At 39.3% G+C, this 14,340-nt stretch overlaps 1 protein-coding gene across 8 annotated transcripts in view; it reads left to right on the top strand.

Moving 5' to 3' along the window:
• LOC122093611 (RNA polymerase II subunit 5-mediating protein homolog) overlaps positions 1-14,340 on the top strand; it is a 39,710-nt gene that overhangs the window by 23,318 nt on the left and 2,052 nt on the right. For 2 of the 8 annotated variants that reach the window (XM_042663967.1, XM_042663969.1), the window contains exons 6-12: positions 4,701-4,894; positions 4,993-5,109; positions 5,245-5,281; positions 6,176-6,258; positions 7,246-7,302; positions 7,405-7,479; positions 7,576-7,882. In XM_042663967.1, the coding sequence (XP_042519901.1) occupies positions 4,701-4,894; positions 4,993-5,109; positions 5,245-5,281; positions 6,176-6,258; positions 7,246-7,302; positions 7,405-7,479; positions 7,576-7,623 (611 nt within the window). In that variant the 3' untranslated portion in view covers positions 7,624-7,882. Of the gene's footprint in view, positions 1-4,700; positions 4,895-4,992; positions 5,110-5,244; positions 5,282-6,175; positions 6,259-7,245; positions 7,303-7,404; positions 7,480-7,575; positions 7,883-14,340 lie in introns of those variants that run through there. The other 6 variants (XM_042663971.1, XM_042663968.1, XM_042663973.1 and 3 more) reach the window with 5 other exon arrangements.

Genomic DNA, 14,340 nt, shown 5'->3' with positions numbered 1-14,340 from the left:
CATAGTTGTCACGGCCCCAAGGTGAACCAAGGCGATGGAGGGTTGGCTAGCGCTTAGGTGAGAAGGCGCACGCCTTGAGGCGAACAAGGCGACCAATTGTTATTTTTTATTTTTCCTATTTTCTAACATTATTTAGTAAGCTATATATACCTTGTATCATAAAAAATCAAGATTAAGCAACATCAAGTCATTAAAAATCAACATTTAGCCATATTAAATCATAAAAAATTAACATTAAGTCATATTAAGTTATAAAAAAAATCAAAATTTCGAGAAATGCTCTGGTTCTATAATAAGTTTGACTGGTCAAATGATATTATTTTTACATGAGACTTTTTGTATCAGTTATAATATAAAATCAGCTTTCCAGCAAGTCTAAGATTACTTAAATCTGAGTTGTAATGACAAAGTTATGCTCCGGTCAAACTTATTTTTAAGTGCACGAATGCTGTTAAAATCACCTGAATGAAAATAATTTTATGGATATCAAAACAAAAAATTATTTTACCGGACTTTTGGTTTTTAGCAATGTTTTAATATGATAGAATTTATAAAATTTTCATAATTGAGAAAAACTCCAGCATTTAAAAGTTGAAAATCGCCCCTATAACCAAAATCCAGTTTTTCTTCTTGGACTGGGGGGTTGACTTTTTATCCTTATGGAATTTGATTTTTAAACTATTTTTATTGGATTCAAATAGGGGGTATTTGCTTATTTATGAATAATATCTTAAGTAAATGAAATATAAAAAATATTTACTTAAATGATATTTGGCATAAATAAGTGCCAAAACACAAGGCGGCATGCAGTGCAATAAGGCGACGCCTTGACAACTATGGTCTGATCTGAAGGGGCTTTTGAGGATCTATTCCACTCTCCCAGAGGGCCACTCGATCCCTGTTGGAAGATCATTTGAGGCTGTTCGTTCACTGCTGGAACCGGCAAGTCTTGATTTTTCTCTCTCTTAGGGCTGAAATCAAGAATCTTCATATCTTCAATTCCAACTGTCAGAATTCTATCAGACTTGCAGGTTTTTGTTGCTTTCAAGGGACCTCCATTCGACCAGGAATACAGCTCCATTGGAGCTACATACAGCTAGCCGCACCCCTCTCTCTCTCCCAATCGCAAGTTTCTCTCTCCTCTCTTTTGGGATAGTTTTGGGTTGGATTTTGCTACGGTTTTCAGGTTATACTATTGGATACTGCCTGCTGGTTGTTCCCTTTTATTTCTCTGGTTTCTATCAGCTTCTCTTAAAGTCATTGCTGAAAGGTTACTTGTGTACTTGGGGTTATCATTGTGGAAGTGAGTTTCTTATTACCCACTCTTGCATTACCTGAACTCAGACCAATCACCCTCTGCAATCTCTTGTACAAGTTCATTGCAAAATCCTTGCTAACAATATTATCTTGTGTCATGAGATTGTCAGAGGATTTGAGAGAAAATCCCTTTGCTTGACAGCGCTTCTCAAGATAGACATCCATAAAGCTTTCGACTCTCTCAAATGGGACTTCCTCTCTAAAGTCCTGCTCTAGATGTCCTTCCCCCCTAATTTTTTCCATTGGATCCATGCTTGTATCTCCTCCCCTCGCTTCCCTGGTCTTGTCAACGGTAGCCCCACCGGTTTCTTTTCCTCCCATGTTGGTATTAGGCAACATTGCCCCCTCTCCCCTTTTCTCTTTTCCCTCGGCTTGGAGGCGCTATCCAAATCCATCCAATCTTCCACCGACCTCCAACTTACTTCCGCCATGCCCAAATGTAAATCACTTTTGCTCATCCACCTCGCCTTTGCTGATGGTCTCATGATCTTCTCTCAAGTTGGCCCCCTTTCTATCTCTTCCATCATGTCTTCCCTCCATGTCTTTGAAGGTCTCTTGGGCTTTTGCATCAACCTCCTCAAATCTAGTTTTTTCCTCTCTGGGGTCTCGGATTCCTCTAAAGCTCAGCTTCTTAAGCTCACTATCTTCTCCCTTAGCTCTCTCCCAGTTAGATACCTAGGGCTTCCTCTCACTTCTTCTAGGCTAATTACCCATCATTGCACCCCTATGCTTGACCTTATGAGGAAAAGGCTTAAGCTTTGGAAAGGCAAGAAGAGATGAGAGGAAGCCCCATGTATTTGACTGGGAGAGAGCTAAGGGAGAAGACAGTGAGCTAAAGAAGCCGAGCTAACTACCCATTATTGCACCCCTATGCTTGACCTTATGAGAAAAAGGCTTCAGCTTTGGAAAGGCAAGCTCCTCTGCTACGCTAGGCTTCTTGAGCTCGCTAGATCCGTGCTCCAATCCATGTGCCTATATTGGTTGGGTGTTTTCTTCCTCCTTCAATCCATCATCAAAGCCATTGAGTCATTGCTCTGTTCCTTCCTTTGGGAAGGGGCTGATCCTTCCAAATTCCTCCATCCCCTCTGTTGGGTTTCTGTTGTCTCCTCAAATATGGAGGGTTGGGCTTAAGATGAATCAAAGAGGTCAAGTCTATGGGCATGCTCAAGCTCATTTGGAAGATTGTGTCCAAGCACAACAACATTTGGGTCTCTTGGGTTTACTCTACCCTCCTCAAGAATGACTCCCTCTGGGCTGCTTCCCCTGGCCTGATGCCTCTTGGGTCTGGCGTAATATCCTCAACTCAAGACCCATTGCTCTCAGCGCCATCTCCTCCTCCATCGGTGATGACAAAGTACCTCCCTATAACTTGATCCTTGGCATCCTTCAAGTGTCCTTTTTTTTGTTGTCAGCCCCATGATCATCTACTGATTTGGTTCAAGTAGAAACGCCCTTGTCTCTTCCATCATCTCCAATGGTGCTTGGTCCCTTCCCCTCCTCTCTTCCCTTAGCTGACATTTGGTCTTCCCTCCCTCTCCTTCCCTTGGCCACTGAGGAAGAGAAGACAAATTCTCGTGGCTCCCCTCCTCCACTGGTATGTTTAGCTCTTCCTCGGCTTGGGACTTGTTCAGATCTAAAGGCTTACTTGTGATTTGGTGCAATATTTGGTTTAAGGGTCATATTCCCCATCTACCAGCACATTTAGGTTCCTTCCTCTTATTGTCCGTGTTGGAATGGTGCTGAAGATGTTGATCACCTCTTCTTCTCCTATCCCTTCTCCTCTGCCATTTGGAAGGGAGTCCTTAATCGTTGTTGGCCTTCTAGTGGAAGGGTACTCTCTCTTAGTAGAGAATGGACCTAGGTTGATATGACTTTTGCTGGTACCACCATCTGTGACACTGCTGGGAAGCTCGCCTTTTGCACCACCATCAACCACCTTTGGATGGAGCGGAACTTTCATAGATGGACGTCCAACTCCAGTTCCTTCGACAAGATTTGGAATGCTATCTATTTTGATGTTAGCTCCATACTTGCGTCTCTTCCCCCTCGTTCAGTTAGAGACTCCCTAAGGAACAGGCTCATTGTTGTCTCCTGAGGTCTTTCCTCCTCTATTTTGCCCCCCTCTTTTCCCTTGTATATTCTTTTCTCTGTTTTTGCCTTTTTGGTAATATATATTTTTATTCATCCAAAAAAAGGACACTCACTTTCGGAAAGATCCTGGTTTTGAGATTAATTTGCTTTTTGGTACTCTTCTCATGAAGCAAAGGATTTCTATTCTTGTAATTGCTGTCAGTTATTATAAATAAAGGAGAGGCAGGGCCATTCTCTTGTGAGACTTTGTTGCTGTGGTTTGCAGACCCTTGGTGGTGAAACCTAGGTTGGTGAAGCCTAATGCAGGCCAGCAGCGGTGATGCCCTGGTCATATCTTTTTTTTTTTTTCTCTTCTTATTCTTTCTTCTTTCTTTCTTTTTTTTTTTTCCCTCTTAAATTCTCAAGCTCCAGCAGCAGAACAGTACTTGCGAGGGAGTTTTGGACATTTTGAATTTCTGTCTTGAGCTTCCTTTGAGCAGAGTTGGGGGATCATCTGACCTGCAGATTGAGAGTTATTGGTGATCTAAGTCATTACTAAATTCTGGTCTTTCTTAACTTATATTTTCTGTTACCTATTGTTTCCACAGATCCGACCATTGGATCAACTTGTTCTTTGGAGGGATTATACCACCTTTTGGAGGGCTTACTCAATTCAAGTTTCAGGGTATTCTGATTTCCAGTATGAAAAAAAAAAAAAAAAAAATCCAATGTTCAGCCCCATCCGACCCATATTTTGTCCTAACTTATCATTCACTGCTATCTATCCTGGCTTGTGGTTTAGTTCCATAAATCTGTCTGACCAGGTTAGTGGAACTCATCATCATTCTATACCCATTTGGACACTGTCATGTTAAGGCTGTTGAAAGAACAGCTTCTGTGGGTGAAAAAATATTTTAGGACTCTTACTATGACTCTGGCTTTACGGCATGGCATTATTCTAGTGTCATAGATTGCAATAATTTATCAATGGAAAGATGATTTATACTTTTCTATTATTCATTCATTTATTTACTTAGATTCATTTTCATAGAAATGAATTACAAGAAACCATTGTAAGATACTCTGCTGTTGTGATACTGTAAAAAGTCATCCCCATGAAGTATTCATTATATATTTGGATGCTGGAGTTCTATTGCTACATCTTCCCTCTTTTTGAGCTATGTTCTGTTTTGGAATATTTCTAGCATTCTTTTGAGCTAATTATAAATTAATAGGAATATTCTCTACTTTCATGTGGTCTAGGACCACAAATGCGGGTTAAATTTGAAGCTCGTGCTATTCAAACATTTCAGGTGTGTCAAAATCAGTAGGTTCCTTTGAGGACAATACGAAAGATGCTACTGAAGATGAAGAGTATGCTCGAATGATGGCCAGGTTAGATGAACTTGAGAAAGTGGAACTTGCGGCAGAAAGTAATGATGAAGATGGAGACGAAGATTTTTGTAGCTCGATAAGTCCACATGCTTTTGATCACCACCTCTCAGATGTAATGTTTTAGAACTCTTGGTCCTTGGTCATTGATAGTGGATGGATAAAATCTTACTTGTATCATAGCTAATTAAATTTCAACTGTGGATTCATTTGGAGCATCAGCTAATGGATTCAGTTCAACAAACAGAGGATAAAAGGGCGATAAACACAACCACTGAATATCCTTTGCAAAACATTGGCCTTAAACAAGATTTTGTCAAGCAGTCAGCTGTAAGCAATTCCAGCTTTACTGTGTTCCTTCCTATGTGTCATTGTTCCTTATATTCTGTCAGTTATTGATAGTACACTTCGTCGATGAGTATATCTTCAGAGAACTCATTAAATGTTTGTTTGAATTCCGAGAAGCAGATTGAAGATTTAGGGGTGCCACTTATGCCTAAAGGTTAGCCTCTTTCTTATTCATGCATGGGTCATTGTTTGCATGAGATGGGCGTTCATCTTAAAGTGGCTATGTGGAGGATATAATTTACTTTCAATGTACCTTTGCACATGTTTTCCCAACTCTTGACTTGTTGATGCTTTCATGGACAGTTACCATCTTGAATAGATGTTGCAGAGGCGATAAGGTCCATAACAATAAAACTCTAATGCTTGCTTTTTCTTAGTAGGATAGACAAAGACCATTTTAAAATAACACAGTTAATATACATACCACTCGAACCAAAATGTGGAGTGACTTGTTTGGATAAAAAATACTACGGTTTTTTCCCTCTTCTTTTCAAAGAAAATTCATGCTTCGGATGCAAATTAAATCTACTAATTCAGTCTTTCCCGATTCTCATTTAAATTCTAAAAACTCTCTGAATTTCCTTCTAAAATCTAAAACTCCAAGACAATCCGGAAGAAAGAAAAGCAAGCTCAACAATGGTTTTGTGTTTGTTATGGGACAGGGCAACAAACTGACCTCATTGGAAGATTTGTGATTTCCTGTGTCTTTCGCTGTATCTGCATCGATTAGAAGTATATGACTACTAACAATTGGCAGTAATGGAGCTTGTCACATCTTCTCTTTGGAAACCAGATATCCATGTGTACACACTACACATTACATTGATTGAGAGAAAATCATATGATTGATGATTAACCCACACTGTTATATACTTGTTTGTCTATTAGGTATAGAATCGACCAATAGTTACATTTTCTGTGCTTTTGCCTCTATTGCTGAGCTGAATCTTGTATAATTTGCTCTGATTTTTAAAATTTTCAAGTAAAGCTTACTCTCTTCGGGTGTCAGTCAAATCTTAGTGTGCTAAAAGTTTGGTGTATAACGCAGAGAAGCCCATCTCTGTTGAGAAGCCTTTGCTGTCTCCTGGTTTGAGGAAGAAGGTTGATTTATCAACTGCTTCAAGAACTGAGGTATCACTCATTTGTTGCTTACTATCCCATTCTTGCTGTTGGTAGGGAAAGAAATGGGTTGGATTTGGATCTGATTTTCCATATTGTAATTTGTTTCTTGATCTGACTTTGATTATTCTTGGGATCTGTATCTGACTTGATCCAATAAATCCTGTCAACAGGTTAAATCCTATGTATTTTGAGCTTTATTCATATAAAGCAGGGGTCTTTCAGATCACAGCTGCATAGATTTTTAGCCTTTATTTTGCAAGATTTGAGTAAGACCCATTGCTTCTGAATCCAACCTGAAAATGTATCTTGGCTTAAGATCCCATCCTGGTACCTGGATGTGGATGCATATCTTATTGGTCCAGCTCCATTTCTTGTTCTGGTTCTCTGTTCAAGTGTTTTCTTTTTATTTTTATTTTTACACGCTATTAGAAATTGATGTTTTAGACTTGTGGCATCTTTGTTGATTTTTAATGAATTTGTTCCCCTGCTCACCACCACCCCACCCCCCCCCCAAAAAAAAAAAAAAAAAAAAAAAAAAAAAAAAAAAAAAAAACTGGTACATGGATGTGGATGCATATCAGATTGTCTCCATTTCATGCTCAAAGTTTCTGTTTAAGAGTCTTTGTTGTTACATGCTATTGGTAATGAATGTGTACTGCCTTGTTGACTCTTTTATGAATTTTTACCCCCAACGCACCCCCCCCCTAAAAAAAAAAATAATAATAAAGGAAGAATAGTTTTGTACAAGCCTCAGGGAACCTAATTTATCTTGACAGTTAGTAATTGCAGAATAGTTTCACTTGCATAACGCATCATAACGCATGGTAGTTTCAGAAGATATTTTCTTTTTCTTGAAGGGTGTAAAGGAATTTTTCATCCCCAAGTTCCTTAAAATATGTATTCTTTGTCAAAGGATTGTCTTGGACTCTCTCTCGTGTGGTACTTGGGGGACTACATACATATTAACAGAAAATGTTACTGTCTTTTGCTTCACAGGTTGCTGAAGATAAGTCTACTAGTTATAGATCAGAAACAGGTTCTAATAGTTCAAAGGCATGTATTCTTCTACATCTTTGTGCCACATGGATTCATATGAGTAATACTTGTGTTACAAATATGCTGACTTCACATGCTTTTTTCTGTTGCTATTTGCAGGCTTTTACAGGCTCCATTGTAGAGCACACCCATGGTTTACAAACTAAATCTGTGGGACAAACTACTACTTCACAGGTTCTGCCAATATTGCAGTTACTGTATTTCTTATTTTGTTTATTCATTAATTTCACCTGTGCATGATATTTTGGTTTTCAATCTACTTGTTTACAGCCCTCAAAGCCAGTCTCTAGATTCAAGATGCAAAAAGGTGGTCGCTGACATAAATCAAGTGAGTTACAATGTTTTGGCACTCTGTTATATCCTGACTGTTGATAGCATGACAACTTGTTTATTGCACTAGGAGTCCTTAAGAAACCATTCCAGTTAAAATATCAATTGCTAGACTGCCTTTGGTGTTTGATGAGTAGAGAATGGGAGTTACAGTCACGTTTTCTTGTGCCATTGACTGGCGATGTAAATTGGATGTTGGGTACGTAAGGAAATTTTTAACTTGGATTATTGATAAATTTTCTGCAAATACTTTCATGTACTTGAACTGCTTAAAGTTTCTGACACTTGACTTGGCCTTCACATTTACCATTCTTTACCTGTGGCTTTGTGGTGCTCATTCGAAAGCTTATAATTTAAACAAACCACCCTTTGACCAGATAGGTTAGTGGGCTGATTCTAGCTGATGAAATGATTCGATGACCAGTTAGGAGGTTGAGTACTATTGGGTATGTCATAGATGAGAAGATAGTAGACATGTTACACATATTGGGTTTGCTGTGGATTCAAAAGAGTTGAAATATTTTAGGGAGGCCAACCCAGACCGTCCCTTCTACTAGACGGTACTGGTTTGTATGGAAGAGGTAAGAATGTTAATTGGATTGAATCGGCCATAATATGTCAGTCCTAGATATTGGAAGTGGATCGATCGACTGGATTGGCCATAATCGGGGATCGAATTGGCTGATCCAATTCCAGTTCTTTGGTCCGTGGTCCTTCAGTGCCAGTGCAAGAAAGCTGACTCCAGGTTCTGTGGATGACTGGTCAAGGTTGAGGATGCATTAGTACATATAAAAATTTCACAAAATCTAAGTGCCTAAGGTGCACAATGGTTTAAACTGAGGCCAATATGTGTGTGTGTGTTGCTTGGGGGGGGGGTTGGGAGGTTGTGTAGAGGCATTTAGGCAGGAGGCAGTGCAGTCTTTACACACTTGGGAGAAGGCACAGTCCAAAAGGTTGTGAATGAAATCGAGTGTCTCGGCTGGAAACAAGATTGCCATACTAAAGAGAACCAAGAGACTAGTCAAAGTTTTCTCTATTCGCATCCCACTCATAATGAGAAAGAACTGATAGAGCTGCCTCAGCATAAACATCATCAGCTTCAACTAAAGGCAATCAAATATTAGATATAATTTTGGTTATTTTGATTTAATTTTCATCTTTTGTTTATCAATCAATATATATAAGGACGTATAGCATGCATGAGCCTCTTCTGTTAGTGCGGGTTTTGGGGAGGATCATAATATACAGAGCCTATCCCCGCTTTGTGGAAGATTGTTTCTCGACTCTAATCTGCAATCATTAAGTTGCAATGGAGTAATCTTATCCATGGTTTAAAGTATATCCGATACGATACGACATACCCTTTCAATACGTATTTTAAATTTAGTCGATCAATACGGTGATCGATACCGATATTTTAATCTTTGGTCTTTAGCATATCTTAGCGTATCTCCGATATGATATGGTACCTTCTGATACGTATCTTAAATTTAGTTGACTGATACAACGGTCTATACCAATTCTTTAATCCTTGATCTTGCCATTGTATTAAGTCCTGTCCTCTAGACATTCATCTAAAAATATCTCTCAAAATTTAAGAGAAACTTTTGCATGGCAGTAACAAAATTTTGAATGATTGACAGAGGAGATTTCCGCTATGAAAGTCTCCCAACCACTTTATCACTTCAAATTTTATTTTGGAATCATCACCAATTATTCACCCTTCATTTACAGAAACTCATTGCCAAAACTCATTTTATACCTGGCCAAAATGGACAAGCACCGATTTGATCTTTTGAAAGATCCATCTGATCTGAAATATTTAGCTCTCATGAAATAACAAATATAATTTTCATGCTTGATTGTCTAACAAAGCTTTGATAAGAGAGTTTAATCAACATCGTCAACTTGTGAATACCTAAGCCACCTAAGGGTGTCAATCAATGCCGAATATTGAATACCGTACCAAATTACTGATACCGAATTGAATCGAATTAATTTGATACGGTATTGGTTTGGAAAAAAAGAAATTTTCTCGGTATGGTACAGTTTTGGTATTGCATATAAAAACCGTACCAAAAACTGTCTTAAGTGTAATTCTGTTACTCTAACGTCTCTAGATTCTATGATTCTCACAAATGACAAAACCCTAAGGGGCTAAGACCTATTGTCCCAATTCCCATGTCTCCCTATTTATTAATTAGAGAAAATTGCATTGCCATCCCTTGAACTTTGATCTTTATTCAACGTCACCCCCTGGACTTTTTGAAACGTCAAAGCCACCCCTTAAAAATTCAAAAAATTTCACATCAGTCTCTGCCGTTAGCTGACCGTGTTAAATGAATGAAAATCAGTTAGTTTTTTTATAATATACCCAAAATACCCTCACCTATTGTGAGAGGACAATATTGCCTTCTCTTTTATTTGTATCTTCTAAACTCATCTCCCATCTCTCATTTCACACCTCTCACTCACTCGGTTGGACAAGAAGAAGAAGACGATCCATCCCTCCGGCGTCCGATTATCTTCCCTCCGGCGTGCAAAATCAATCCCATATTAACTCAAACCTTTCAAATCAAATATCAGATAAAACCAAGATCCCAACTCTCTCTCTCTCTCTCTCCGTAGCTCCTCTGAACGAAGCATGGAAACCAGAAACCAGAAGCTTCCCATGACAATCAAAACGGCAAAACCCATCTCTCTATTCCATAAAGTGTTAAACTCTAGTCTTTGAACATGAAAAACCCATTAATTCAGCTTCAGAGAAGTAGCGAAACCATGATCCCTTCGTGTTTCAGCAATCCCAAACAGCCTAGTATTGAAGATACCCAGAAGCCACAAAACCTCATCACCTGCATCTACCAGACTCTACTCTGCAACTTCCCTACCTTACTGACGTTAACCTGGTCAAAAACCGTCATCTCTCACTCCTTAACCATCCAAGATGCCGATTCATTCTCCATCAATCTCTCTCTCTCTGCCCATCAACCTTCTCCTTCAGAAGAAATAGAATTGGCTCAAAATCCATCTCCCTCACCCGCCACCACCACCACCACCACCGAATTAAGCTCTATTGGGATTTCACGAAAGCCGATTTTAACCAAAATTCTGCCGAGCCTACCTCATCCTTCTACATTGCTATAGCCTCCGATGCTCACATCGAATTCTTCCTCGGTGATCTAAGAGACGACGCGGTTCGACGCATTACTAGGGTTACTCGAATCTCTCCTTCCGCTGAGCCCGCATTACAATCCCGTCGCGAGCATGTATTTGGGCGTAGGAATTTCATGACCAGAGCTCAGATCTCTGGATCGAAACACAAAATTGGGATCGAATGTAACAGCGGAATGTTGAGGGTGAAGGTGGATGGTGAGGTGGGTCTGATCGTGAAGAGATTAGCGTGGAAATTCAGAGGGAACGAGAGAATTGCGGTTGGGGGTTCGGAAGTGGAGTTCTATTGGGATGTGTTCAATTGGGTTGCAGGGTCTGGTGGGCATGGAGTGTTCGTGTTTCAGGTTGGGGATGGTGGGGTATGGCCTGAGATGGTAGACCCAGAGAAGAGATTTATGAGGAAAAGCTTATCGTTGTCGCCGACGGCGATATCTTTGTCGTCATCTCCGTCATGTTCAAGTGTTTTGCAGTGGGCAGAGGAGAGTAGTGATGGAGGGAGGAGTTCTTCTTCTTGTTCTTCTACGAAGTCTAGTGGGAGTGGAGGTTTCTCGTTACTGCTCTATGCTAGCTCAACCCCTGGTAACATCCCTGCCATATTACTTTAACTATCTTCTTCCCCACAACACCTCTGCAACTAAATTTGATCTTCTCCCAACTCCAGCGATAGATAGATGGATAGATCCCTTCCTTTGAGAGACTGGTCTTGAGATCCTCGACCTCCCATCCCATCCGAAGGGGGGAGAGCTTTGCACGCCGGAGGGGGGAGAATTGCAATATTGTCCTCTCACAATAGGTGGGGTTATTTTGGGTATATTATAAAAAAACTAACCGGTTTTCATTCATTTAACACGGTCGGCTAACGGCAGGGACCGATTTGAAAATTTTTGAATTTTTAAGGGGTGGTTTTGACGTTTCGAAAAGTCCAGGGAGTGGCGTTGAATAAGGATCAAAGTTCAGAGGGTGGCAATGCAATTTTCTCTTGTTTTTTTTGTGATGAGGATGTCAAAAGTTTGTGCACAGTCATCTATGGCTGATTCATTGTCTTTAAAAGAAATATTTGTCAGGTCAAGATAGGTTCCGCCTGATGCAATATTGGCTTTGTTTAAGTCATCTCTTCTTTGATAGAAAGAGGCTAGTGTTGATGTTAGGTCATCTTCTTCTTTGGTAGTAAAGATGTGATTGTTGTTAAAAGTAACTCTTGATTCGGATTGTGGGGCGAATTCTAGATCATGTTCAAGATGGTCATCGAAAGAAATTTTCCGTTTTGACCGTAGTTGAGAGCTAGATTCAGGTTGGTCCGAATCATCGTTTGAGGACTCATCCGTTGTGCCAAATTTGTTTGAATGATGATCTGTAGTGACTTGGATCTCACCATCTGAATCATCGCTAAACAACATGTATTCTTGTTCTTTAAAAACTGATGGATGCTCAGTGTAGAACTCTTGCATCATGGTCAGAAGTTTATGCTATTCAGTTGGGTCTGATGTCTTTTTATACCTATTCTTCCAATGATCTAAAACTTCCTTGTAGTAAGGATGGATTCTTCCTTGTAGTAAGGATGGTTAGAATCGTGGATAGGCGATTGAGCTATTGAGTCAGTTATGGCTGAAATAACTATAAAATTTGAACGAGCAGTAAATGGTGGTTCCATGTCTTTGCCGTTCTATCCGATCTATTTTTTCTGCTAATTTATTAAAGGAAAAATAAGAAAAATCTACTAAGCTATTTAAAGTGCTACTAAGAGATACTAAAGTAGAATCGGAATGAAAACTATGATGATATTGATTTTGGAGAGGAGAAGCGCAAGGGAAAGCAGAAGGAATCATAAATTCTGATCTGATCTGATCTTTAACTTTGGTACCTACGACCTTCTCAATCTTATAGATATGCCACAATCAATCTCTAACACAACCGACCAAATCAATCTCTAACACAACCGACCACATGCCAACAACAAATAAGGAAATCAACAAAACATATATTAACATAAACATTTAACTAAACAAACACACTTTACTATAAGAATAACAGAAATTACAGTAGTAAACATAAATACTTACTTTGTTGCCGTCCACAAGTCGGAGGCTAACAAAAGCTATCCCGTAGGAGATAGATTAGATGATCTGCTAAAGATCGACGGTAATCCGCATTGATCAGTAGCCCTAATATGAGAATCAGGTGATCCGTTTAACTATCTGACTAAGGGTGAAGCTAAAGAGCCACAGTAATCGTAGCTACCGCTCTACTACCAACTACAGTCGGAGACTGCCGGGACAAGATACAAACAGAAATTTAAAAAGAAAACACTAGAAGAGAGGAGCACTACTATGAATATTATTATATTGACTAATCTCATATATGCTTGAACGTATGCAACAATTTTCTAAATTTGGATCTTTCCATTTTCCATCCCAAGCTAGAATAGCAACTACTAATCAAGCTTTGCTTCAGTTAATGCTAAGATGCTGCTCTGCTACCCATGACTGCTCGGGTTCAAGTTGAACTTTTCCAATCTGCAGTTAGGGATGCAAAACCATATTAATTACCAGATAATAGGGAATCATCGCCCGCTACAATTCACTGGGCATGCCACCTCTTGCATGGGTGATCCGCCAAAGTCAAGGGAGATTGAAACTCCAACCAAGAAAATAAGGTAAAACGTAATGAAGACAAATTTTGTGCCAACCATGGAGGGAAAGGAATAAACAATTGATTTAGTAAACAAAATAAATTCTAAAAAGATTCAATACCTTGGCATTTTCAACACAGACAAAATCCTTGTAGCAGTGTTCCATCCCCAAATGAGGGTTCCACAGAACACAATCTGACCAACTGCACAGAAAAAAAAAGGTGTACAAAGAGAGTAAAACGCCAGATCTTTTTCCTTTCTAGAGATACATTAAAGGTTGAAACAAGCCAAGAACACAGAGAGTTATATTCATGTACTTGGTATTCTTAAGGGATATTGTGTCACCCAATCCATTGTCAAATTCTATCTCACTGGGGGAATTGAGGTAAACGCAATCCACAAATCCTGGAAAAGTGATCTCATCCCTGAATTGTGAGAAACCAGTCAGAACCTACGGAGTAATTTCTTCTACATTTTCAGTAAGACATGAAAAGCATAGCAATAAAATATATACTATTCATACAGAACTAAGTGCCTCCATATAAGTTTTTCATCCATTGAAATTGTAATTTTCTTTGCTTGTAAGGTTTGTGTAGTTGCAGAGAAGACCTCAGTTATCTTCACTCACCAATCTACCAAATACAAATCTGCTTACCTACAGAGGGTAAATTGATGTTCTTACAACTTTATATTTTCCACCCATGCCTATTCTTCACAAATAGAAGCACCCTAGACATGATGGGCTGAGACCTCTTTACAATTTCAGCAATGCTGCTTTTATGTACAAGAACCAGATTACTGCCTTTCTTTAACGGCCCAAGGTTACAACCAAGCACACAGCTTAATAGAAAGATATGTCTTAATCCAAGTATAGCACTATCACTATATCTTTTTTTTTTTTTTTT

The sequence above is a fragment of the Macadamia integrifolia genome, chromosome 11 (assembly GCF_013358625.1).
Source record: "Macadamia integrifolia cultivar HAES 741 chromosome 11, SCU_Mint_v3, whole genome shotgun sequence".
NCBI lineage: Eukaryota > Viridiplantae > Streptophyta > Magnoliopsida > Proteales > Proteaceae > Macadamia > Macadamia integrifolia.
Note: the sequence above shows the minus strand (reverse complement) of the source record. Positions and strands in the feature narration are given on the sequence as shown.